Source organism: Tursiops truncatus, chromosome 16, assembly GCF_011762595.2.
Source record: "Tursiops truncatus isolate mTurTru1 chromosome 16, mTurTru1.mat.Y, whole genome shotgun sequence".
In the NCBI taxonomy this organism is placed as follows: domain Eukaryota; kingdom Metazoa; phylum Chordata; class Mammalia; order Artiodactyla; family Delphinidae; genus Tursiops; species Tursiops truncatus.
The window spans coordinates 27,703,978-27,731,221 of record NC_047049.1 but is presented as its reverse complement, the minus strand read 5'-3'; the positions used below and the strand labels follow the sequence as shown (position 1 = coordinate 27,731,221).

Genomic DNA, 27,244 nt, shown 5'->3' with positions numbered 1-27,244 from the left:
CTGAATTAAAAAAAATCCTGGCAGGTTAACTTCAGGCTCCGTAATCTTCAAGTTTGCCAGTTTGTTTTCTTCATGTAAAAAATGGAGGTAATAATACCTACCTCATAGATATTTTGTGAGGATTAAGTAAAACAGTGTCTGGGCCATAAATGTCCAGTATATAGGAGCAATTATTTTTCTTTTGGCTTCCAAGATCTGGCATTCTCCTGTGATCACTCTCTCTCTCTCTCTCTCTCTGCTCTTTCTCCATGTACTTATTGGATCACTCTATTTCCGAGCACTCCTTAAATATTGACATTTCTCAGGTAGTCATCTTCAGCTTAGGACTGTATTCACCCTACTTCCATCCATCCTCATAATTTCACCTATGGCCTATACCCTGATGAGCCCCAAAACCCTATCACCAAACCAGATCTCCATGAATTAGTAACTATCAAACAGCAACTAAAACTCAGTATCTAAAGGAGAACTCGTCTTCTTTTTAAAAATCTGCCCCTCCTCTTCCCAATTAGACTATAAATTCTGGACAACAGGGATCATGCTGGGACATGGCTATACTCCTGGAGCCTGAAAAATGCCTGGCACATAGGAGTTAAGTATTTGCTGAAGGACTGAATGAGCTCTTCTATATCAGTAAGATGACTGCTATAAGAGAAAAATGGCAAAGGCCTTCTCCATCCTGGGTTGTTCAGTGAGAAGCCACCTGTGAGATCCTGGGATAACACCTGGGCCTAAAGCCCTGGCCCCTCCTACTATACACACACACTACTTCATTTCAATGGTTATAGGTAACATGAACACAAGACACTTCCCAACCATGAAAAAGCATTTGGATTTTATATGATAGTCTAAATATTTTTGAAAATGTTGATAAAAACAAGCTGTACTTGGAGTTTGATGACAGACATGCTTTTAACATAAGATCTTCATCCTAGAATGTGACTTTTTCTAAAAAATATTCAATCTTAGGCCTCTTGCTGCAGGCAGGTTCCATGGGAATACATAAAAAAGAGGCAGGGAAACAGTCCCCGTGGGAGACTGTTGTTTCTCAAAAAACAGGCTGCCATTACATCCTGTGAAGTTCATAAAGTGCTTTTCCCTTTGCTCAGTCATCCAGAGTGAAGTCAAAGGGCTCAAAGTCTTTCCGGAAGTGACGAGCCAGGGTCTCCTCCTCTTCCTTGCTGATCTGACACTGCCTCCAGTCAGACTTGTCAGGAATATTAAGGATAGCTTCACTAGCCAGGACCTCCCTGCAGAAAAAGCACAAAGAAGTCAAAACGGACAGTATCAGTCCAAAACCCACTCTTCCTTCGATTCCTCTCCAGCCAGAGAGCTCCACTCAGCATCACCCAAAGAAGGTATGCAAATTTCTCTGACTTAGCTCATACCATTTTCTCTGCCCTGAGAGCCATCTCTGCCATTCTATCTATCAAAGTCATGCCTGTTATAAGTGACCCGCTCAGGTCTTAGCTCTTCTAGCCCCTCAAATTCCATTTACTTCTCTGAACAACTTGGAACTACATTACTGGTACCTAGAGAAGCAACATGGCACAGTAGAAAGAGGGCAGCCCCTGATATCAGAAATATCAGGGACTGGATTCCATTCCTAGCTCTGCCACTCGCTATCTGTGACTTGAACAGATTACTTCATCACTGTGCCTTGATTTCCTTGCCTATGAAATGCAAAATAAGAGTTTTCTGATGTATGGAGACAACATAATCAAAGCACCAAACTAGCTGTAATTACATCCTGCCTTAAACTCTAGTTCTGTCATCTCGGGCCATTAGTGTGCTGAGGTGAAAAGTCAGGCACCTAGTATCATATCCCACTCTGACTTTCTGCCTCTCTTTCTAGTGCACTCAGGCCTACGTAGGCACAACAGCACAGACTCAATGTCAACAAAACCACCACATACACAAGCTACCTTCTAAATGCCACCGCTTTATACTTTTACTTATTTTGATATATTAGAAATAACTCCTTTGCAGCCAATTAAGCTGACTGTGCTCTTTTCCCCATGGGGCCCCAGTGTGCAATGACTGCAAACAGCAGCCTTCTTAGTAGTGTATGCAGCCTGTTGCCTCTATGGGTTGCCCTAAGGGACCCTGGAGACAGCCCTTTCCAGTGGACATTCATGACTGGCATGCTGTCCCTGATCTAGGCTCCAGACAGGTACGCACGGTGCCTTGGGAAAGCCCCAGGGCACAGCGGCCAGGGTCCACATTGGCCAAGTCATAATGTCCATCCACAACTGTTCCTGCAGAACAAGAAACATGTGATTGAGGCCCTCCACAGGGCGAAGTTCAAGTTCCCTGGCTGCCAGAAGATCCATGTCTCCAAGAAGTGGGGCTTAATTTAACTAAGTTTAAATGAATCTGAAAACATGGTGGCAGAAAAGCAGTTCATCCTGGATGGCTGTGGGGTCAAATATATCCCTAATCGTGGCCCCTGGACACATGGTGGGCCTGCACTTGCGAGAGCCTTGGCACCGTCCCCTCCTTACTCGTGCCCACCAATAAATCCTTTCTTGTCAAAAAAAAAAGAAAAGAACTCTGTTTGTACATTTGTATGGTTCATTTTCCACTTTGAAGCTACAGTAAATAGAAAGGCTGAAAACAAATCACATGAGTCTTCTAAAAGTCAAAGGACCTAAGCTCAAGTTCTAGTTCTCTGGGCAGACCATCAGTCTACCTCGCCATCTGTAAAATGAAGACAGAACCGCCCTTCTTGTGCAGCAGGAAAAAAAATACGTCTTTTCAAGTATTTCGTTAACTGTAAAATGCTATGTAACTGTAAGTTACTATTGTGAAAAATACTCAATGTTGAAAATACAACCAACTACCAAGAGCACAAAATCATTCAGAGACTCTATCCTTTGTGAGCTTATGTGCCTGTGTCATCAGTGTCCACACCTGTGTCTGTTGCTGAATCAATAACACAAAGATAATGTCAGATGTTTGAAGCTCCTAACACATTTCTTCTCATTTATTATCTTTTTGAAAATGTAGACAACTACGTTTACTGGACTTATCCAATGGTGGCAATCTCTTGGAGGCTTTCCAAATTGCTCCAAAAAGGGTTCAAGATTGACTCAAAGCTCAGTTCTAACTAGGGAAAAAACCACTGCAAATCACAGACACCAGCATCAGATAACCTGTTCCGCACATTTTCAACTCCCCTCCATACTCTCTCTTCTTGCCAGCAAATTCCTGTCTTCATTCTCTACCTAATTTATACCACTCCCTGTATAGTTCTGCAGTCATGTTCTCCATGATATGAGGAGCAAAAATGAAGCCTCGTCCAGACCTTTAGGACACTACAGAGTTGTGAGTTAAGACCTCACATCTTTGGGGTCCAGCAGGCCAGGTCACTGTGTGACCATGGACAAGCTACCTAACCACTCTAGAGCCATGCTGTCCACTATAGAAGCCACTAGCCTGACATATTTAAATTTAATCCTAATTAAATTAAATTAAAAATTGAGTTCCTCAGTCATATTAGACACATTTCAAGTGCTCAGTAGTCACTAGTAATGTGGCTGGTGATTACTGTATAGGACAGTGTACTTTTATAAAACATGTCCATCATCATGAAAGTTCTATTGGCACTCCTCCAGAGCCTCATTCTTCATACTGGTAAATTGGGATGACAGTACTTACCTTACAGAGTTTGGAAGATTAAATGAGGCAATGCATGGAAAGTTCTTGGCACAGTGTCTGGCACAAAGCACATGTTCAATTAATAATAGCATTTTCCTCCCTTGGGCTAGAATGCCCACATGCCAAAGTTTACCCTCTAAATATCTCTCTTAGGCTCAACTTCAGCCCTTTCAAGATGCCTTCCACCACGTAGAAATGGGCTCTCCCTTCTCTGAATTTCTAAAGTACACTGTTCCTCAAAACTTTGTTACGGTACTTTTCACACTCTGCATTGCATTACTGTCATATATGTAAACATCTGACTTGCCCTAAGACTATTGGTTCCTTGGGGCAAGGACTGTTCCTTGTTTGGCTTTTTACTCAACTGGCCATGCAGCCCACTACTTCGTTCAGAGTAGGTCTAGTGAAAATACATTTAAAATAAGAAAAATGTACAAACCTTCCAAACTGCAAAGGAAAATTCTTTTTAATTCTGTGGAAAAGTTTCTCTCCTGTGTCAAGTTCAACATAAAAATATGCTGCTCCTGGCTGTGCAATCTAAAGTAAACAGAGTCATATGAGGACATGCAATAGTGCTTTAAAAGTCAAAAATCCCAGCCCATCTCTTTAAAGCTTTAATTTGGCAAAGAATTCAGCTTAGAAGCACAAGAAAAAGGATGTGAGCAGATATAAATCCCAAGCCACTTAGTGGAACTAGAGTTTAAAAAGCCAAACTGGCAGATATTACAAAGATCCTCCCAGTAGCACCTACCTTCCTAAGTTCCTGCCTTAGGAAATTTCTAATTTCTTGCTCTTCCCAGGAAAGCATTAAGGCACTGATGTAATATCATCTTCATCTCTAGTCTAATCAATACCCCATGCTCTAGTACCAAATTGTCACCTGCCCATTTAACATTTTTTAAACACCTTTGAGTACCTCAGGCTCAACATGTCAGAAACCAGGTCTTTACTTCTCCTGGAATATGACCTTCCCCTCCTGTTTTACCTGCTTGATGTCTGAGTGCTCTGGGATTTCCAACAGCTCTATTTGTTGCTCCTGTGCCTGAGTAATGAAGGCATCTTTAATGTCATCAGTAGCGCAGCGGCTGAGGGGCACAGGAATGACCTGGAGCGGGGGGGAGGAGCAGGAGAAATTCTTCATGCAGGTCTCAGAGAGCTCATGCCTCCCGCAGTCCCTGAGACGTAGCAAATCCATCACAGGGGTGGAGAAACACCCCTCAGCAGAGATTCTCCTCAGGCCAGACAGGTCTATGTCAGCCTGTCTGTAAGGACTTAAACTTATGAGCTTGTCTGCCACATGTGGGAGCCCATCTCTGATGTGGGAAAGGCTAGAAAGAGATCTCTTTGTCATTAAGCCTTTGCCAGCTCCTATATAATATATGTGGCAGAGTCAGGCCCATTTGAAAACTTAACAAATGTGCCAGAAAGAAAACCACCACAACGACAATCAAATTATCCATAAGTCTCTGAATTTCTGAGCTGCTAGCCCCAGGCAGGATCTGAGACTATTTCCTACCTCTGAGCTGCCACTCATGCTGAGCTTCACACAAAATACCCACTCTCTTCCAAACTCTATCAAGGCCCACACCTTTCTTGGAACCTTCCTCGACTACCCATTCCTTTTCTCAACAAGGCACTTACTATCTGTGCTATTCACTTGTACTGCCATGCACTACCCTGTGAATCCCTGTAAAATCTCTGGACTTATCACTAGAAACTCTTTAACCTTTTAAATGAATATTATTTAAATATTATATGAAAATTCATATTAAATATTTTAAATATGAAATCAACTATTTAAATACCTAACCTTATATTAGAATCAAATACTTAAATATTAATTAAAATTAAGTATTAAAATTAACATTATTTGTTGATGGGCACTTGGGTTGTATCCATGTCTTGGCTATTGCAAATAGTGCTGCTATGAACACTGGTACACATGTATCTTTTCGAATTAGAGTTTTCATCTTTACTGGTTATATGTCCAGCAGAGGGAGTGCTGGATCATAGATAGCTCTATTTTTAGTTTTTTGAGGAACCTCCATACTGTTTTCCATAGCAGCTGCACCAATTTACACAACAACCCAAGTGCCCATCAACAGATGATTGGCTTAAGAAGATATGTTTTTTATATATATATATATATATATATACACACACACACACACACACACACACAATGGAATATTACTCAGCTATAAAAAATAATGAACTATTGCCATTTACAACAACACAGATAGATGAACCTAGAGAATATCACACTTAGTGAAGTCAGACAAAGAAAGACAAATATTATATGACATCACTGATATGTAGAATCTGAAAAAAAAAATACAAATGACTCTATATACTAAACAGAAACAGACTCACAGACATAGAAAACAAACTTATGGTTACCAAAGGGGAAAGGGAGGGGAGGAAGGATAAATTAGGAGTATGAAATTAACAGATACAAACTACTATACATAAAATAGAAAAACAACAAGGATTTACTAATATAGCACAGGGAATTATATTCAATATCTTGTAGTAACCTACAATGGAAAATAATCTTAAAAAATATATATATATATATATGTAAAACTGAATCACTTTGCCATATGCCTGAAACTAACACAATACTGTAAATCAACTGTACTTCAAAAAAATTAACATTATTTAAATATTTATCAATATCCAGGTCCCCATACAGCCCTTCCAAGTTCTTGGGCAGAGACCACCTACCTGTAGCTGGAGGTGATGGCTCTTATAATTTCTCTCAAATAGAATACATCGTTTGCCTTGACTCTTAAAGAAGCGCCTCAATGTTGCCTTATACTGCTCAACCTCTTCCACCACCTCTGCTGAAAGCTCCACCACTGACTGGTAGTGTCCAATGGGCAGGATGAGGACATGGTCATCAGATAAGCCTCCTTTGGCCAGGGCAAGGTAGCACTGAAGAGGAAGCACACAGAAGTGAGACATCAATACTGCATGTGTGATTCTTCAGGGAGAAAAGCCTCTACAGAGCGTGAGCCCAAGGGTGTGGGAAAAGTGCTCAAGAGGCTCTCAGTAGAAATTCTCCTCTTAAAAAAATCTAATTTTAGAGGTTATAACAACAATGTTGTCAAGCACCTGCTGAAGAACGAGATTAGATGCAACAAATTTCTTTTTTTCTGGCTGCACGGCTTGTGGGATCTTAGTTCCCTGACCAGGGATTGAACCCGCACCCTCGCCAGTGAAAGTGTGGAGTCCTAACCACTGGACCGCCAGGGAGTTCCCAGATGCAACAAATTTCTATGCAACTATCAAATGAACTGGGAGCCAATGAGCAGCACGCAGACCGGCTTTTGGCTACAAACACACCAGAGCTGAAGGAGACTGGAACAGACGGTTGGTTTTTCCTCCCAGGCTCTGAACTTGAAAGCAATTTTTCAGTTTATTATCACCCCCAGTCAAAGAAAGATACCACTTCTGACTTCAAATGAACCACTTTCCTTACAGTGACACCCAACCTCACCCCCTAAATACACCTCTTAGGCTCATGAAAAAGGCAAAGATGACATGATTAGCATCCAGTGTCCCTACAGCCTTAAGCTGCTGACTAACCTCTACAAAATGAAAGCAAACATAACCTAACAGGGAAGGAAGAAGAAGAAACCTCAAACTCAGGTACATCCAAAAAAACTGTAGTTCCCAACAATGGCTGCCGGCAGCTAAACAGCAACTAAAAATATTTCTGTCAAAACCTAAACATGCAAGACTGCTCTACCACTCAGACATTCTTTGAAGGGAAGACACTGAGTGAGTAGAGAAAGGGCCAGTGAATATCAACGCAGGCAAATGAAGGTACTGGAGCTTTAGAAAAACAATCCAAAGTATACTTTTAGTGTGGTGGGTTCAAAGTTAAGGCTGAAGGAAGGAGTCATTTATTTTTCATCTACACTGAGAAAGCCCAATAGAATGACAGGATAAGTATCAGAAACAAACTAAAGCGTGATCATCCTCGATCTCCTTGGCACAGAGGACTGAACACATCTATAGAGTTAATATCCCAGATGACTAAAGTTCATCAAAACCTCATATGTGCTAAAACATTAAAAAAAATTTTTAATAACCATTTTGATTGTGTTTGTTTTAAAAGGTTACTCTAGATGCCTGAATTTTCTAGCCTTTCCTTTATGTCAGTGGGTCACCGCCATAAACAGCAGTTTTTATACTGTGATGTGTGCACTGAAGCTACTGAAGTTTCTAGTCTAGACTAAATAGCACCCCCCAAGGCAGTACCTTCTAGTTCTTGTGAATAGTTTCACACTTGGCCGATCTCTTCCCTTCTTTTCAAACTCTCAACTTATAATCTGTTCTATACTTGAATTATCTCTAATTTTATCTCAAATGTATAAGTAGGACCTGAATGAATATTTCTCCCATAGACAAATGCATGGATTTTGCAATAGTTATTCTGGACTCTTAGCAGCCCATACCTGCTTTTACCAATTTATAGCCATGGGCCATTAGCATACTTCTATGTATATTCCTTGAGGAAGGCATGGCAAAGACAGAGAAAAAGCCAGGGGGAAAAAGTAATGAAAGGAGATCAAGAGGAGTGGCTACAGAGGGGACTCCAAGCCCTGTGCCAGACACCCACAGGTCACCAGAGGTTCCCAAGAGGTTTCTAACAACAAAGGACAGCGCAGGGAAGTGTAAACTTGATTACTAGGTAGGCTCTAGGCTAAAATCATCATGTGACCTCCTACTTGGGGTGCTGGGTTGGGCCACAATCAAAATCTGAGATACTTTTTGCCCCTCTAGCTTTAGGTCAAGATGAGAAGCAAACAGGTTTCCTGATTATCCCCTAGGCTCATACCCTAAGCCAGATACCCTAGGCAATAGAAAGGTACAATAAATGGAAAGGAAAGGCCATCACTCCTGGAGGCCCAGAGCAGCACGGAGCTAAGTCACCCATTCCAAATCTCTTGTGCCCTGCATGGCATTCTGAACCTATTGTTTCCGAAACAGAAGGCAGTCTGAAGCCTTCCCCCATACCATACCATATGGGAGAGAAGGATAGCATGCACTAATCCAAGGAGGAAACCAAGATCCAAGAGAGTTAATCCAAAAAGGTATTCCTATAAAAAGAAGAGTTTTTCAAGTTTGCGTCTCTTCCCACTGAAGAGTTCATCCACAGGCTCTATGGCCCAGCTGTGTCACAGGCCTTGACCCCATTCATGCTCCCCCTACCGACAGGAGTGTGCCAATATGCAAGACATAAAAATTAAATGCAAATGACTGGGACTCTTCAGTCAAACAATAATGGCAGGAGAGGGATATGACTTCCAGTGTAAGATGACACAGATTCTAGTCAGTCTACAGGAGCCCACAGAAGAGGGCCCTCACTGTCAGGACAAGCTGAGGAAAAGGTCATCCCCAGGAAACAAAATTAGAATAAATCAGTGAAAAATGGATGAAAGTATCTGTCCGCAGAAGCATCACACACTAAGAAATGATTTGTAAATATTTTCCTCAGGAGCCTTGGGAAATAGCCAATTCTAGTCATGGGAGACTAGGGTGCAAATGTTAACCCTGAAAATTAAGCTTCTTTCATTCTAAATGAATGAAAAAGAAGAATAATGGTCTATATGAATCCCAGAGGAATGAGGGTCAAAAACTAATATTATTTAATACCTAATCAAGCCCTGCCCAAGGAAAAGTATCTGGGGAAATCTGAAATAGGACGACTTTACTGTGAGACACACATAGTTCATCAGAACTTTCCACAGCCTGAATAAAATCCTTCTCAAAATCATCCAGTTCTCATAGTCTGATTCAGTGCTTACCAAGCAATCTTGTAATTATTATCTTGGGTTCCCAGATACCCATACCAGGAATGTGGATGTGGGTATTCCCGTCATTAGGAAGCTATATCCTCTACTACTAGGCAAAACTGAGAATTTATCACTTTAGTCTTTTATATAATCAGTGTAAGTCAGTTCCCAACATTGCATAATTATCACAAATAAAAATTAATAAACTCAAGTTTTTAAATCTGAAGATATAAAAAAATGTCAACATTTTTAGCCAAATATGAGTGTAAAGGCAACAGAAGACTCCCTTTTTGGGACAAAGAAAATCCTTGTGTTTGTACTTCCCTGGTGGCACAGTGGTTAAGAATCCGCCTGCCCATGCAATAGACACGGGTTCGAGCCCTGGTCCGGGAAGATCCCACGTGCCATGGAACAACTAAGCCCGTGTGCCACAACTACTGAGCCTGTGCTCTAGAGCCCGTGAGCCACAACTACTGAGCCCGCGCGCCTAGAGCCCGTGCTCCGCAACAAGAGAAGCCACCGCAGTGAGAAGCCCGCATACCGCAACGAAGAGTAGCCCCTGCTCACCTCAACTAGAGAAAGCCCGTGTGCAGCAACGAAGACCCAACACAGCCAAAAATAAATTAATTAAAAATAAAAAAGAAAAGAAAATCCTTGTTTTAAATAGTAATTCAAAAAAGCAACTCATCACCCCCAAGTAGTATGAAATAAAAACATATAAAGTTCAAGAATTACATAAAAACATCACCCTAGGAGAGCCATACCTATTTGTCAGAGAGGAGGGAGAGAAGGAGCAATCTTGTGAAACTGGCTCTACTAAACCACAGGAGAATTGCTATAGTTGCTCTAGTCAAAAAGATAGAAAATAACAAATGTTGGCAAAGGATGTGGAAAAACAGAAACCCTCATACATTGCTGGAGGGAAAACAAGATGGTACAGCCATTTTGAAAAATAGTTTGGCAGTATCTTAAAAAGTTAAACATAGGGCTTCCCTGGTGGCGCAGTGGTTGAGAGTCCGCCTGCCGATGCAGGGGATACAGGTTCGTGCCCCAGTCCGGGAAGATCCCACATGCCACAGAGCGGCTGGGCCCGTGAGCCATGGCCGCTGAGCCTGCGCATCCAGAGCCTGTGCTCCGCAGTGGGAGGGGCCACAACAGTGAGAGGCCCGCGTACCGCAAAAAAAAAGTTAAACATAAAATTACAAGCAATTCCACTCCTTAGGTGTCTATCCAAGAGAAATGAAAACATACGTTCACACAAAGACATGTATGCAAATGTTCATTAATAGCCATAAAGGGGAAACAACTCAAATGTCCATCAACTGACGAATAAATAGACAAAATGTAGTCTATCCATACAACGGAATACTATTTGACCAGAAGGAATAGAAAACTGACACATGCTACAACATGAATGAGCACCAAGAACATTATGCTAAGTAAAAGAAGCCAGACACAAAGACACTGTACGATTCCATTTATATGAAATGCCCAGACAGGAATGAAGACAAAAAAGACTAGGGGTTGGGCTTCCCTGGTGGCGCAGTGGTTGAGAGTCCGCCTACCGATGCAGGGGACACAGGTTCGTGCCCCGGTCCGGGAGGATCCCACATGCCACGGAGTGGCTGGGCCCATGAGCCATGGCCACTGAGCCTGCGCGTCCGGAGCCTGTGCTCCGCAACAGGAGAGGCCACAACAGTGAGAGGCCCGCATACCACAAAAAAAAAAAAAAAAAAAAAGAGACTAGTGGTTGCCTGGGGCTGTGGGTGGGTATGGAGACTAACTGTAAATGGGCATGAGGAATCTTATTGGAGTGATGAACATGTTCTAAAACTATTATGTGATGGCTGTACAATCAGTGAGTTAACTAAAAATCACTGAATTGCACACTTAAACTAGGTAAATTTTATGATATGTAAATTATGACTCAATAAAGTTAACAGAAAACAAACAGGTGTCTCCTCTGTAAAAGGTTCATGGAAGTAACTCACATGTGTGCCAATGCTGACCACCAAATGCTTTTCCACTTCAGGGCTGGCAAGGCAAAACCAGCAGGGTCCTGGAGGCTGAGCTTCATGTGGAAGAAAGACAAATGTTACCATGGTCCAAGCACTCCAGCACATAACCACCCTATAGAATTCAGCCTTGTCTGATCTTTGCAACCTGCAAACACTGATATGTACACAGTACTGCCACAACGGACTGTGTCTGCTGTGCTCCCACTATGACCCCTGCCCCCATTACCATTATCAATGAAACTAAACCTCTATTAAAAGTTCTGAATTTGTAACCAATCCACAGGTAGGTGATCCATGTGATAACCATATATTGACTAAAGTAGCATGTAACTGGCAACTAACTGCAATGAGAGAACACTCAACTGGGTGTCTGGAGCCCTAATTCTAGTTCTAGTCATGCCACCAGCTATCCACATGACCCTGGGAGTACGTGTACCCTCCCGAAGTCAGCCTCTTCATCTTTGAAACAAGGGGGTGGAGAAAGAGGATCTCAATGTAATAGCTGTAAGTCTTTTCTACCAGTTTGATTATTCTATTATTTTATAAACCCAAACTGGTTTTGTAGGCTCTTAACCTTACGTTTACAGACATGATGGAAAGGAGCTTTTTCCATAGTTCTGACAGGAATAGCCTCAGACAGCCTCAAAGTCAGGCCACCTTTGCATTCTTTTATTTTTCTTATTGGTCCTAATGATTCAATATACAATCTTCTTCTGCCAAAAGAGGCTCTCTTAGCAATGCTGCTTCCCAAACAAGACCCAAAATAACAGTTTTTGCTCACATAAGAAACCTCTGGAACCAAGGTACTTACGAAGTTTGCGAGGCTGCTTTGGGTGAGGAGAAGACTTGCTATCTCTGCCTGTAGATGAACGCTTCCTTCCCTGCTTTTCATTTAAATCAAAGAAAAACTGACAGGCTGAATCTTCCTGGAACAGCCAAAGGTAGAAGAGTAAATGTTATTAAACTAACCTTTAGACAAGTAGCCAACCATCCACATACAAGGGAATGTTCCTGCCATGTCATGTCTTTCCTCCCTGCCCTTTCTGCCTATTCTAGAGAAGAAAAATATTTTCCCAATCCTGATGCCTGGACTCTCAGTCATACCTCTCAACACTTATCCAAGCTACCACCAAATTTATCCCTTTGGAAAAGTGAATTAAAATGCAAGTTATACAGCAACTCTTGCCTAAAACAGAATAGCATGAACCCACCCACATTCCTTTCCCTTTCTCTCTCAGTAGGGCCATGGTGCAGTCTTACAATTTCACAGATCAAACAATTCTGAGTTTTAATTAAAAAGATAAGAAAAAAAGTCTGAGAAAGTAGACAATGCATACTAGTAAGGAAACTTGACATTCCTTGCTTTAGTGAAGGGAAAACGAATTTCAGAAAAGTCTGCTATTAAGAAATTTCTTCAGAGTAAATCTTATTCACCTATACCACTCATTATAAAATCACAAATTACATTGCTACCAAGCAGTTGGGATCTTTGCCTGAAGAGTTAAGAACAGAGAATTAACTTTAGACAAGGAAAGACTCTACATGTGTAACCCCAACATATGAACCAAGTTTAGACAATGAAAGACTAAAAATATGAAACTGTTAACCCCAAAATATAATTAAAAAAACAAACAAAAACAAAACAAAAAACACATTGAGCTTACTGGAAATCTACTAAGGCTTTCTAATCACCAGCATGATTTCCCAAAGGAAAGAAAAAGATTTAGATTCGAGGGATTAAACTTGCCTTATGAATTAAACTATAACCAGGAAAAGGACACCTGTAGTGGGCAATCCTGCCCAGAAAATGCCACCTCTCAGTCAGAACATACCTCAGGGGCAGGAATCTGCTTTCCTATGGATGCTTGCTTCACAAACTTTCTGTAAGGGTTTTCAGTGACATCTGGAGGCTGTTTTACCAGTTCTGCTACATCCATTAGTTTCATAGGAACAATACTGAATGCATAAAGATACTTTGGGAGAAGAACAACATAATATTAAGGGAAATACTGTTTGTGCAAATGTAACCAACCTATTTTATTATAACATTTCACACAAAGCTTCAGAAACTGAGTAAGATTAAAGAGCAGCAACCAGCCCATGTGTGGTTCAGAGAATCCACAGCAATGCCGTTTCAGTGATCCCTGCAGGGGCAAACCAAGGGCTGATGAAGTAACAAGCAACTAATCAAAGCCCAGCCCTTACACAAAACAACTATCACTGCAAGGCCCAGAGGGACTTGCTCCATAACCCTTGAAGACAAACTGCTTCTGTCTCTGGGTCCTTTATCTTTGTGCACTTTGTCCATAGTCACTGCACTGCCCTTCTTTTTTTCTAATGAAAACTGAATTGGACAACTTAGTGTTTCCCTCTGATTTTATACAATTTCTGCTGGTATATGCTGATAGATTTTCTTAGGGACTAGTAGCAAAGAAATAAATACTCACATAAATATCTAAAACCATGGACTAATGGCACAGATACTGAAAACTACGTGAGATATGAATAGATGCTTAACCTCACTACTGATCAGGGAAATACAACTAATTAACAATGATACACAACCTTCTTATATCATAATGGCAAAAAATGTTAATAAAAATTTGACACTACCCATTGAGAAAACAGACTCATACACTGCTGGTAGGGGTGTAAACTGGAACAAAATTTTGAAATGAATTTACTAATACTTTCCAAATTTTAAAATGTGCATATTCTTTGAGTGAAGTATGCATTGCTTAGGGTTAAGGCTAACATGTCCCTGAAAGTAAAGCAATAGACTAAAAATACTGTGAGTGATGCTCGGTCTTGAAAGGGCAGTTTAAAAAAAGGAAGAAAGGAAGGAAGGGAGGGAGGGAGGGAAGGAAGTTAAAAAAATTACAAATCTAAACTTGCTAAGAATGCATTGGGCCTAAAAGTTTAAGATATTATGGAAAAAAACAAAATATTTATCTTTTGCATGTACATTGTTTACGGCATATTATAGTAGGATAATCTTCAGATAATTTATATATTTTCCCACGTGACTGACTGTTCTGATCTTTAGCTATTCCAATCCACAATATCCTGCTTTTGGCCCTACAGAATCAGAAGTGCTCTCAGGGAAGTGAGAACAATATACTTTTCTGGTATACCCTCTTTCATTCACCTGCACTGTTTTCCAGTATAAAGGAGGATTCAAGGTATCACTAAGATTCCCAAAGCCAACGAGGGCTTAGGTAAATCCTTGGGAAGGTTTTATTATTTCTGCTAAATGAAGTTGCTAAAAGAAGCAAAACAAGAGTACCATCTGAGGTCAAACTCATGAAAAATACCCATAGAGACGACCACATGGATGTGGGAAGAAAGACATCATTCATTTGAAATTTTGCCTTTGTTCCACTGGGCCTATTTTCCCAAACCCTTCTCTAAAATCTCCTACAAAGGACCCAAGGAAACCTGACCTTTCATTACCATATTATTATAAAGAGTAAAGTCACTGAAGTACTGGGACATCGCAGTTGGGGAGAAGAGAAGATCTGAATGCTAAACTTGGCAAGAGGAACATTTATCAGGCAGACAATAAATATTAACCAAACACCAAATACTCAAAATTTACCTTTTTCTTTTCTGGATTTCCAACATTTGCCAGAGCTATGAACCTGGTGGCGTGCTGTGCATTTTCCTGCAGAATGATGTGGTTTCTATAACATATTGGAAAGATAATAGGTTACCAACAAACTTTACCTTTTTTTTTTTTTTCTGGCTGCACCTCGAGGCTTGCGGGATCGTAGTTCCCTGACCATGGATTGAACCCAGCAGTGAAAGCGCCGACTCCTAACCACTGGACTGCCAGGGAATTCCCACCAACAAACTTTATTTTTGATCTGCAATTATGAAATATGTAGACTCCATGGGGCCATGAAAAAAGCACAGGTCCTAAGTCTATCACTACATCACCACCAGTAACATCTCAGATGTTACCTGTCCATCTAGTAGAATAATCATCCCTACTTCCCGGGGCTGCTGTTAGGAAAAAAATGAGGTCACGTATTTGAAAAGCACAAAAAACTCTAAATTTGGCTTTAAAAGAGTCGGAAAATTGGCAAAATGTTGATAACTGCTGAAGTAGGTTATGGGTTCAGGAGGGATCATTACACTATTCTCTCTTCTTTTATGTAATAAAAAACTATAATAATGAAAAACAAAGAGAAATGAGTTTTAAGTGGAATGGTAATGCTTCAAATGGTAATACATAGCATGATTTCATTCTCCTAGGAAAAATATAAAAATACATGAGTGTCTATGTTCCCTAGAAAAAAAATGCCAGTATTTTTATTATGATAGTTATGGGTTTTTGTTACAGCCCTGGTTAAAAAGTTGTACAGGGAAGAGATATGGGAACATATGTATATGTATAACTGATTCACTTTGTTATAAAGCAGAAACTAACACACCATTGTAAAGCAATTATACTCCAATAAAGATGTAAAAAAAAAAAAGTTGTACAGGGTTTTTTGCTGTTTTTTTTTTAACAGCTTTATTAAGATCTAATTCAAATACCATATAATTCACCAGTTTTTAGCATATTGACATATACTAAGCCACTACCACTATCTAATTTTAGAACATTTTCATCATCTAAAAAAGGAAACCCTGTATCTATTAACAGTCACTCCCCATTTCCCTCCAACTAGCCCCTGGCAACCGCTAATCTACTTCTTATCTCTATGGATTTGCCTATTCTGGATACTACAGATAAATGGAATCATGTAATATGTGGTATTTTGTGTTTGGCTTCTTTTATTTAGAATAATCTTTTCAAGGTTCACACATGTAGCTTTCATCAGTACTCCATTCCTTTTACTTACTGAATAACATTCCATCATATGGATATACCACCGTTTATTTACCCATTCATCAGGTGATGGATATTTAGGTCATTTCCTCATTTTGGCGATTATGAATAATGCTGTTATGATCATTTGTGTACAAGTTTTTTGTGAACCTATGTTTACATTTCACTTGGAATAGGAGTGGAATTGCTGGGTCATATGGTAGGCAAATGCCAAGTATTTTTGCAAAGCAGCTGTACCATTTTACATTCCCACAGCAACGTATGAGGGCTTCAACTGCTCCACATCCTCATCAGCACTTATTATTTGTCTTTTTGATTATAGCCATCCTAGTGGGGTGAGAAGTGGTATCTCATTGGTTTTGATTTGGATTACCCTAATGGCTAATGATGCGTGAGCATCTTTTCATGTGCCTATTGGCCACTGGTTTATGTTCGTCAGAGAAACGTATATTTGGATCCTTAAAAGTTTTGAGTGGCTTATTCCTATAACCTTTCTGTTTCTAGTGCATGGTTTCAGAGAACAAGAGGTTTTTCTGGAATGCATATATGGAGATATAAAAGAAAAATCCGTAGTACCTATGGTTATACCTTAGGCTGTGGGATTACAGGGAAAGGGCAGGTTATATTCTTCTTTTTGCTCACCTATATTTTTTGAACTTTCAACAACACATATATTGCTTTTGTATATTAAAAAAAAAGGTTTTTATAAATCATTTTAGGGATTACCCATGCCTTTAAAGTGAAGATGTTTCAGAGTTAACTTTACTTAGCTCTATTACTTATAAAACACTGGTTTTATTTTCTCTGTAATACATCCTTTAAAAACTCCATCTCCAAGCTATACTGAAAAAAGAGAGAGAGAGAAAAAATTGATACAAGTTCTTGATTCCTAAATTGAAATACTTCTTAGGTGATTATCCTGAGTTTAAGACTACACAAGGGGGCTTCCCTGGTGGTGCAGTGGTTGAGAGTCCGCCTGCTGATGCAGGGGACACGGGTTCGTGCCCTGGTCCGGGAAGATCCCACATGCCGCGGAGCGGCTGGGCCCGTGAGCCATGGCCGCTGAGCCTGCGCATCCGGAACCTGTGCTCCGCAATGGGAGAGGCCACAACAGTGACAGGCCGCGTACCGCAAAAAAAAAAGACTATACAAGGAGTAACCGTTTAACCTGATCAAAACAGGACTTACTGTACATCAAGCTATGATAGTTAAACAGCATTGTTATGTCAGACCCTCAAACCTTTAAGGGGCTTTAAATGATACATTGGATGATACAGTATCATCCAATCCCTTGTATTTCAAATTAGGAAACCAAACTCAGAGAATTGGAATGATTTGAAAGTCACTCATTTCATGCCTGAGTAACTAAAAGAAACCAAGATATTATATGGCTGAAATGAACATGAGAAGTTTACACAGAAAATCCAGGCAAATTCTTCAAAAAAACAAAAAGAATGAAATGCTACTCACCGATATGGAAGCCTCTCATAGTAAGTCTTTTCCAATGCAGCAAAATGATATCTTGGTTTCAAGCCTGTGGCAAGACTGGAGATCAAATCAGAGCCACATTTTTTGGTATCCACTTCTCCCTAGTAAATAGAAACTTAGTCATCATAACAGACCTAAGAGTTATCATGAAATGCAGAGATATAACAAGACACTTTGAAACGTCTTTGGAATATTTATGTGGCTACAATGTGGGCAGCAGGATTCGCGTCATGAATTCCATACTTATGGCATCAGAGAAATCTCAACACATAAGGGGAACTGGGCTATTACAAATGCAGAAATAGGAACAGTTGTTGGAAGCCAGAGGTTAAGGGAGAAGGTAACTCCTCCATACTAATACCCAAAACAAGGTTTATTACAATCTTTTTTTGGAAAGTAAGCACTCTCTCTGGAGCCCACAGACAGTAGTACGTCTATAAGTTGCTTCATTGTGCTCCTGTAGTTCTGACAATGCAGACAGTCATAGTCATTGCAGAAGATCAAAATTAAAAGCTAGCTTTCAGGGCCCCTAGGATCCATAGAATATTTGCCGTAGAACATTCAAGGACTTCATCACATAAGCATACAATCCTTTATTTTGCTTCAGTCAAGGAAGGTGTGGCTTGTGGAAGGGCACAACCGTGCCCTTGTCACAGTTTGTAATACAAAGTCTGTCAAAAGTTAGGTTTGTTCCCAGAGCTTCCATTAACAATAAATTATGTGCTCTCTCATCCATAACATTATTTATGAACTTCATTCTAAGAGAAGGTATTAACTGGAAATAAAGAAATTACCAGAGTTAATTTTCCACTAAGTAAAGCAAAACCTTCCTTTTGTCTTATGCTTGCCTCCTTCAGGTGTCTGCTGAAGGGCAGGGAACTGGCCTTGAGGTTAGTTACAGTACCTTAGGGACTAGTGAGATATACTGTTTTCTCCCCTATAAATACCTTGTATGATTACTTATAAACTTTCATCAAAATCTACTTTAATCAAAAATTGTAAACTTTTTTAGCACTGCTGTTCATTCTTCCTTATAGAGTATCACGTGTCTTTCTCTCATCACCACTTTAGTAGTCTTTCTCTGGATCTTCCCTAGTTCTGCTGTATCTTCTCTACGCTGCAACCAGCACTGCCTCTTGTATACTAGTGGCAGAATAACCATAGGTTTGTGGAAGGGGAAGAAAGTGTTGTCCCTTCTCCCTTCAAAATCCTGACAATGCCTGGTATTTCGTTGGCCTTTTTAGTCATGGACACATTATGTTGAAGTTGGCAGAGTGGTCTACAAGGCCCTTTTCTGGATCATATCTGACAACTCTACATCTAGGAGTTGATATTTGTCCCTAAATGCATTCTTACATTTTCCTTCACTGAAGTTCAGCTGATGCTTTCTGCGCTCACATACAACCTTTCAAGGTCTTCCTTAGGCTGATTTCCACCAAGGTAGCTCCCCATGATAGCTGTCACTCACCAACCTGGTGTACACCCTCTTCCTACAAAAATATTTAGATCGAACGCCATGGCACGCTCCAATACGTTCCAACATTAAAGCTTTCCCATTAGAAAAGTACTAAGTTTTCAATATATTGTTTCCCAACTTTTAGATCACTATCCTCAATCCCATGATGATTCCACCTTTTAAAATATGTTGATAGCCAAAAAGATATAATCTGGAATGGAAAGGGGGAAATAAAACTACAGAGCTGCCACTAGCTACAAATCTCTTCACTGAAAATTAGTGACCCCTCAAAACTTCTTAAGAAGCTTGAGAAAGGGTACTTGAAGCAGAGAATATAATTTTTTTTAAAAATTCATTTATAAGTAAGACTTCAGCATCCTCTCTTCAGTGAATCATGCTTTCATTAAGATCAACTTTTGCTTTGGTCAGCCAATAAGGCTTTAAGTAACCTGAAAAATTCATAAAAGATTTGTACTGAAAGGAACTAAGAGCTGAAATAGTCACATAAAGAGCAAAAAAGCTCAAATTAAGCCACTGCAATTTGCTTTTAGAAATTCCAACTGAACAAATACTACTCACAGAAGAATTCCCAAAGTTCCCCACATACTTGGGCCATGGGGATGTGAGCAAGATATCAACACCCTTAAACTGGGATGTTGACCACAGCGTTGTTCTCAGGGAAATCACATCCTTGGGACTAAAACTGTAACCTGGGACAGGTTCATTTAAGGACTCTGTCCCACTGAGGTACACAATCTGCAGCCCCGAGCTTCCAGTGAAGACACCTTTACGACCTGGGTTCAAAGAAAAATGGACAAGTTTTAGTCAAACTGCTGAATGAAATGTCACTCTGGTGATGAATCTCTTTCCCCATGCCCCACTTCCAGCTCCTAGGTCTCAATGTTGGATGGCTACAACAGTATTCCTGTTCAGTAAGTAAGAGCAGTCCTTATGTGAAGGCTGCTGGAGCCCACAGTCTGATTGCCCCAGGTGCCTTGCAAATGAAAAAACCTAGGAAGCACTGATTAAGAAAAAGGCTTTCTGCCTTCTAGAGACTCCAAAGGGACTAAAAGAAATCTAGACACCTGGATACAGGGAGAGGCACTGAGAAGAAAAAAAAATAATTGCAGCTGTGAGTAAGCTATAGTCTAGAATAAATGTACTCTTCATGAAGGCAGAAGCTTCCAAATGAAGGAAAACATTTGGAAAAAACAATTACTTGGGAAAAATTAAGAGACTCTGCCATCATCTAAATTTATTCATAGCTTGTGCCCTTGATTCCGTTTCCTTCTTGCTGCCGCCAGAACCCTGGTTCCATCAATTTTCACTTCCCTTTCATCTACTGAGTCTCTTCTTCTCAAATGGTTCTTTCCACATACTAACTCATAAAAGAACACACATACTAACTAATAAAGGAACACACATATTGACTAACAAAGAATAATAAAGTAAAAAAGGAACACACATACTAATAAAAAAAACTATAAAAAGAGCACTTATAGCAAAGGAAATGTAGAAGCTTTCTAAAGAAATGAGAGACCAAGAGAGAGGAAATGTGAAGACCAGTTGAGCCATTTTAGATAAAAGTGAGTTGAATGATCCAAGAAGCAGTAGTGGTGGGGGGAGGGGAGCAAGTGGAGAAGAAAAGCAAAATTTGACAGTGCTTTTTACAACAGCCAGACATTGAAAGAACCACTAAGAGTTTCAGGGGGTTGTGGAGGAACAATTTTAACCTGGAATTGAAGAGTGGACCTGGAATCAGAAAAAGGACAAAAGCAGTGAAAAACCCAAGTATCAGCACTAAAAACTTGAGTTTTTCAAAACCTCAGTGAAACCTAGAGCTATAGCAAATTAGGAGTCCAACTAACAAATAAGCTGTGTACATCTAGCAATGTTATATGGTGAGACCACATACATAGAATTTTTTTAACACAATTTATACCTGACGTACTTCAAACACTGTAGTCAAATATTTTATTCCTCTAGTTGGCTGAAAGAGTATATATTGGGTTGTGAAAGTACAAGGAGATTGGGGAGAGGTGGGAGACAACATAGGAAAAATGACATAGTCTTAAAGGTATAGACACTGACTTCAGGAAAAAAAACCCTGATCCCCATTCTCTCAGGCAGTAATGGCAGATGAATCCAGCCACAAATTTCCTTGGAGGCTAATTCCTGGGACACATTATGTTCATTACAAACACACAAGATATCAACTTACCCAGATAAGTAATGTTTTCAGCTAATTCACACCCATCAACATCTTGGAAATATTTTACTGTTTCCTGGTTATTGGCACCCAGCACGTATGTCTGAATAGGAGCTAGTGAGAGAAACAGACATGACACCAGCTATTAGAAGATCTGCTTTGGAACCTGAGAACTGTATCCTCATAGGAAAAACACTTGTAGCAAAAGTAAAGAGTCTGCAATTCTAGGGAATTCCCTGGCACGGGTTTGATCCCTGGTCCAGGAACTAAGATCCCACAAGCCACATGGCATGGCCAAAAAGAGTCTGCAATCCTATACATGGAACACGGTCACCACATAGGATATCCTACAACCAACCTTGTGGCTTGACTACTAAATGGTATCACTAGGCTGATGAAGTAACATCTTAGAGAGGATGGTCAATGTATAGTTAGGAAAACACAGACCCCAAAGAGCTTAATAAAAAACACTGAAACTAGGGGAAAAAAAGAACACATATGGTTGCATTATTCAATTCCTTCCTACTGAGAAGAGAATTCTTTTTCTGGAACTAAATCCAACCAAATTCAAAATGTGAACATTTAGATATATAGGCATTCTTCCCAGGTCAATGCAGAAATCAAAGGCAAACTCTTCAATCACTAATGTGTGAAAAACAACTAGGCAAGAACCATGTAGCCTTGAAACTTTATTAGAAATCATATGTTAAAAATAAGTTCTGGGGCTTCCCTGGTGGCGCAGTGGTTGAGAGTCCGCCTGCCAATGCAGGGGACACGGGTTCGTGCCCCGGTCTGGGAAGATCCCACATGCTGTGGAGCAGCTGGGCCTGTGAGCCATGGCCACTGAGCCTGAGTCTCCGGAGCTTGTGCTCCATAACGGGAGAGGCCACAACAGTGAGAGGCCCGCGTACCGCAAAAAAAAAAAAAAAAAAAAAAAAAAGTTCTGTACCTTTCTTGATGCCAGTTTTATATTCCTCCCATTCAGCATCTGGAGTGGAGCCAAAGAAATTTCCTACACACAACAGCAGCTAAAATGAGTTTTTTAAACAGATATATGAGATTTTTAAATAATATCAAATAGTACATAATTAATTGATAATAACGTTATTGAGCTAATTATCCTATTTAATGATCTCAGTTGTTTCCTTAATCGATTTACAGAATTTCCTTAATCAATTTACAGAATTTCTAAACATAATTTTTTTACAACAATTGTAGTAGTTACTGATTCTATGAATTCCTAAATTTTGGCTCCCTGGATGTCAAATACAAGCTGGGGAAAGAGACAAGAGGGTCAGGGAAAAATGGAGACATCAACCTTAAAAAATCTCTCTGCAAAATACAAAACAATATTAGATACCCTGAGAGATACAGGGCATAAAGGACACATTTCCTGCTTGTTGTCTTACTCAACCTTTAACCCAATGAACAAATTATCCCCATATCCAGAATACTCTTCTGTACTCTAAAAATTTACAGTCTAGCTGGCAACAACACATAACAATTACATAGGACTCTTTAGTCTGTGAAGCATTTGCACATATGCTATGAGTTCACTCATACCATATACCCATGAAATAGATCTGTGCTTCCCAAACCCAGGGTCAGAATCACTTAGGGAGGTTCTGCTAGTCTGTTTTCAGTTTTGCGTACAGTAATAAAGTAACAAAATTCAAATTCAAAAAAGTATAGAAGGGTCTACAGTAAACACATCTCCCTTCCCACACCACTTTTCAGCTACTAAATTCCCATGCTCAGAAAAGGAATTCGGACTTCCCTGGTGGAGCAGTGGTTAAGAATCTGCCTGCCAATGCAGGGGACACGGGTTTGAGCCCTGGTCGGAAGATCCCACATGCTGCAGAGCAACTAAGCCCATGCACCACAACTACTGAGCCTGTGCTCTAGAGCCCACAAGCCACAACTACTGAGCCCACGTGCCACAACTACTGAAGCCCGCGCACCTAGAGCCCATGCTCCGCAACAACAGCGGCCACGGCAATGAGAAGCCCGTGCACCGCAGAAAAGAGTAGCCCCCGCTCACCACAACTAGAGGAAGCCTGTGTGCAGCAAGGAAGACCCAATGTAGCCAAGAATAAATAAATAAATTTGTATACATAAGAAAAAAAAAGGAACTCAGTCTAACAAAAAAGGAGAGTATGTGTTTGACTGAGAAATGTATAAAGGAGCCCCAACTTTATTTTACTATGTTTGATTACAACAGTCAAATTAAATGCAGTAAAAAGAAACATCTTACATCAAAGTTTCCACTTTTCTTCTGAATTGTTCGAACTCTATTGAATAAAACATCAAACTTTCCTTCAACATCTCCACATGCCAAGCTGCAAACAAGACATAAATGTTAAGGCAATGCAGGACACACAAATAAGCCTGCCAGGTTTGGTATACCCTAGTCTTCCTGGATTAGGGAGATATGTGATCCAGTCTCTGAGGTTACCTGAGAGGTTCACTGCATGTGAACTATTAATGACCACTGGGCAGCTCCACCTAAAGGTCTCACCAATAACTTCACCATACCTAAAATTTAGCTTATCATTTCCTCCAAAATTGAACCAGCTTATTCTCACTTGCCAAGTTTTGTGGCTGAGTCTACTGCCAACTTGGTTACCAAGACCCAAAAATCCCCCATCCAGTCATCGTCTCCTCAATTCCTTTTTGCAAATATCTTTCAAAGTCATCCTGTCCTTTTCGTTTCCACTACCACTATCTTAGCACAGGGCTTCATTCATCCATTCAACAAACACACTCAGGACATCTACGACATGCTTGCTAAGTGCAGTATGCCAAGTACTATGCTAAGGACACGTTAGGAGTATAAAGAAGAGAGAGACTCAGTTCAAGCCTCAAAGAGTACACAATCAGGGAAGGGGAGATACGCTGATAGTTATAAATTTATATGAACAAGGGCAATAATAGGAGGTATGTGTAAAGTGTTATGGGGTAGGGAAATAGAAACTGACAAGACCTGAGGTTTGTAAGGCAGACTGACCCTAAGTTTTGAGGTAACTTGTTCTATAATCTCATTTCTGAGTTTTTATACTTTTGATTTACATGGTTTTTCCACTTCTCATATCATTTTCTTAATGTCTTTTAACTCATCTTGAAATATTATAGTTCTTGTTTTGTCAGTATGTCTTTCTGGTGTTCTTTACTGTCCATACCACTGAACATTTTCAAGGTAGTGAAAATGCGAGTAGTGAAACGATCATATCTGTTTTAGAAAGATCATTTTAGTAACAGACTGAAAGATGGTCTGGAGGAACAAGTGACTATAAGCAAAAATACCAGCAAAGAGGGCAATGTCAAATGAAGATGGGGAGGAGAGAAACAGACGAGAAATTTAGAATTCTGAAGACTTGAACACAAATTGGAGTGGAGAAGTAGGAACGGAGGATAATTACAAGGTTGAGCAACTGAGAGTCCTGTAGTTTATGCAGAGGCAGAATCAGAGAGAAATACGGTGAATCTGGTATTGGATACAACGCAAAGGATATACTTACATTTCCTCTAATACTCTCCCTTCTTCCTGTCCACCCTACGTAAAGCCAGCAGTTTAATGTTCTTTCCTCAAAAACATTAAGACAACTCCACTGCCTGAGGAACCACAGCTTTCCACAAGTTCCTGATCTCTCTTCCCAATGCTTTCTCCAAGTTTCCATAACAGAAACCTTCCCTACTGTCGATCTGATCACTCTCTGTCTCTGCCATTCCCTTGGGGTAGTTATTTCTCCTAACAGTCCCACACTACCCATCTTGAGTCTAAAATTTTCCCATCCTTCAAGGTCTATCACATCTCTAAAGCCTTCCTGACCGCTCAGAAAGTCCTCTTCTCAAAACATCAGAAATCCATATAGCTCCTCAGAGCAATTTCTGTAATAAATTATTACCACTTTCACTTATCTTCTGAGCACCACCTCTTCTAGGAAGCCCTCCAGCCCCTATCAGTCACCAAATCCTGGTGCTCCCACAGGATCCTGCATTTCCTCTCTCATAGCAGTTGTCACATGGAATCATCTCTGTTTTGGGGAGAGCCATTGTCCAGTTTGTACATCATAAGACACCTCAAAGTTCATCATCTCCTCATCTGGGCCCTCTTCCAGTGTTTCCTACCCCACTGAAGAAAGAAATCTAGGACCAGGACAATGCTGACACCTTCTCACTCATAACCAAACCACCTCCAAACCCTGTTGATGTCCTCTCCTTAATAAACCTTGAACCCCCGCACTTCTCCTCTGCCTTTACGCTATCTAATCCTAGCTGTTTTCTACTTTGGCTATAATTTTTTCTTCACGTTGCAACCAGAATCGCTTTCCAAAATGAAAATTTGATCATGCCAAGGCGTTCTTAAACATTCCAGTGATCCAGTAACTTTTTTAGGATAAAGACAAAACTATTAATCAAGGCTCAATCCTCACTACCTTGATTCCTCACATTAATCCAAATACCCTATACACCCTCCCAGAACCGTGAACCTTTTCCTCCTGACATTTATCAGGGCCGTAATTCAACATTTATCTGGATTATTTGATTAATATACGTTTCCCTAAACTGTAAGATCCATTAGGGCAGGAACTCCATCTGTGCAACGTCTAACACAGTGCCCGGCACACTGCAATTGTTCAATCAATACTGTTGAATGAATGAATGAATGGAAGTCCTCTCTTCACCATCTCCTCAAAAAGCGCGCCAGGGCAAAGGCCCTGTCTCTCTCTCCTGTCGACCACTGCCCAGAGCCCATCAATGGGCCCCATGCCTACAATTTTTGGCTAGTAAATATACTGCGAGGAGAAACGAAGGGGAAATGATGTCAGAGACCAAGACGGCCTAACATGGAGAAGGCCTGACGCTAGGAGCTTCCTCCTCTCTCAGCGAGTGTCGCCAAGAGTGCCCCTCTTCAGAAGCGAAAACGGCCAGGAAAGAGGCCGGCAGTGGCCAGGCAAAGACGCGATCGAAGCTCACCAGCAGCCGCCGGGCTTCCGCCCCCGCCTTTCTGTCTTTAGAAAACCCCCTCCAGCGCGCGCGCGCGCGCACACACACACACAACCCGCTTCAGGCTCAGGGTCACACACACACATGCTTCAGACTCAGGGTCACTCTCTCTCACACACACACACGCGTGCGCGCGCGCTTCATACTCAGGATCACTCACAGGCGCAGCGGTTTCTCAGCCATCTGCCCTTTTACCCCGGATTGGGACGACCACCGAAAATACGGAAAACGAACCCACGCTCCTCCGGAAAAGGCGGCCGCACTACGATAAGACGTCAGCGCTCCCAGCCAATGAAATCTCAGTTACCTACGGAGAGCGCCGAGGGACAGATGCCTCTCTCAGGTGGTTTTGCCTCGAGCAGGAATCAAGAAACCAGGAGCGTGGAGAAGAAGGGACAAAGGACGAAAAACATTCCGATTGTAATTTTTTACTTGGGGGCAGTTGAAATTATTGAATTGCTAGAAAACTCTCTGTACGGTGTTGGCCCCAACCTAATGATGTAACTCTCGTGGGCAAGACAGACCAAATAAATAAATATTTTTTTTAAAAAAAGAGTACATGGGAAATTTGTAATACACGATTTTATTTTATTTCATTTTTTTGGCCACACCAAGGGCACCTGGGATCTTAGTTCCTCTACCAGGTATGGAACCCGCGCCCCCTGCAAGTGGAAGCACGGAGTCTTAATCACTGCACAACCGGGGAAGTCCCTCTAGTCTCTTTTAATCTACGATGGCCCACCTACCTTTTGTTTTTCATGA

The 27,244-nt window shown here is 40.8% G+C and overlaps 1 protein-coding gene and 2 non-coding genes across 4 annotated transcripts; 1 reads left to right on the top strand and 2 right to left on the bottom strand.

The window, feature by feature from the left end:
- Window positions 1-813: 813 nt before the first annotated feature.
- Window positions 814-26,758, bottom strand: CWF19L1 (CWF19 like cell cycle control factor 1). 2 transcript variants are annotated; one of them, XM_004320956.4, is made up of 14 exons: window positions 26,643-26,758; window positions 23,730-23,814; window positions 22,425-22,503; window positions 21,488-21,589; window positions 19,846-20,060; window positions 17,793-17,911; window positions 15,084-15,168; window positions 13,318-13,458; window positions 12,297-12,411; window positions 11,459-11,538; window positions 6,388-6,597; window positions 4,646-4,765; window positions 4,100-4,197; window positions 814-1,250 (listed from the first exon to the last, which is right to left on the bottom strand). In XM_004320956.4, exons 1-14 carry the CDS (start codon window positions 26,663-26,665, stop codon window positions 1,106-1,108), a joined length of 1,617 nt encoding a protein of 538 aa, XP_004321004.1. In that variant the 5' UTR covers window positions 26,666-26,758; the 3' UTR covers window positions 814-1,105. The 2 variants fall into 2 exon arrangements, with proteins under 2 accessions (XP_004321004.1, XP_019795382.1); XM_019939823.3 differs by lacking the exons at window positions 21,488-21,589; window positions 22,425-22,503; window positions 23,730-23,814; window positions 26,643-26,758 and having other exon boundaries at window positions 19,874-20,016.
- Window positions 1,984-2,118, top strand: LOC117308577 (small nucleolar RNA SNORA70). Its single transcript, XR_004522673.1, has one exon. It is a non-coding gene; the product is annotated as a small nucleolar RNA SNORA70 (small nucleolar RNA).
- On the bottom strand, window positions 4,956-5,103 carry LOC117308586 (small nucleolar RNA SNORA12). Its single transcript, XR_004522682.1, has one exon. It is a non-coding gene; the product is annotated as a small nucleolar RNA SNORA12 (small nucleolar RNA).
- Window positions 26,759-27,244: the final 486 nt, after the last annotated feature.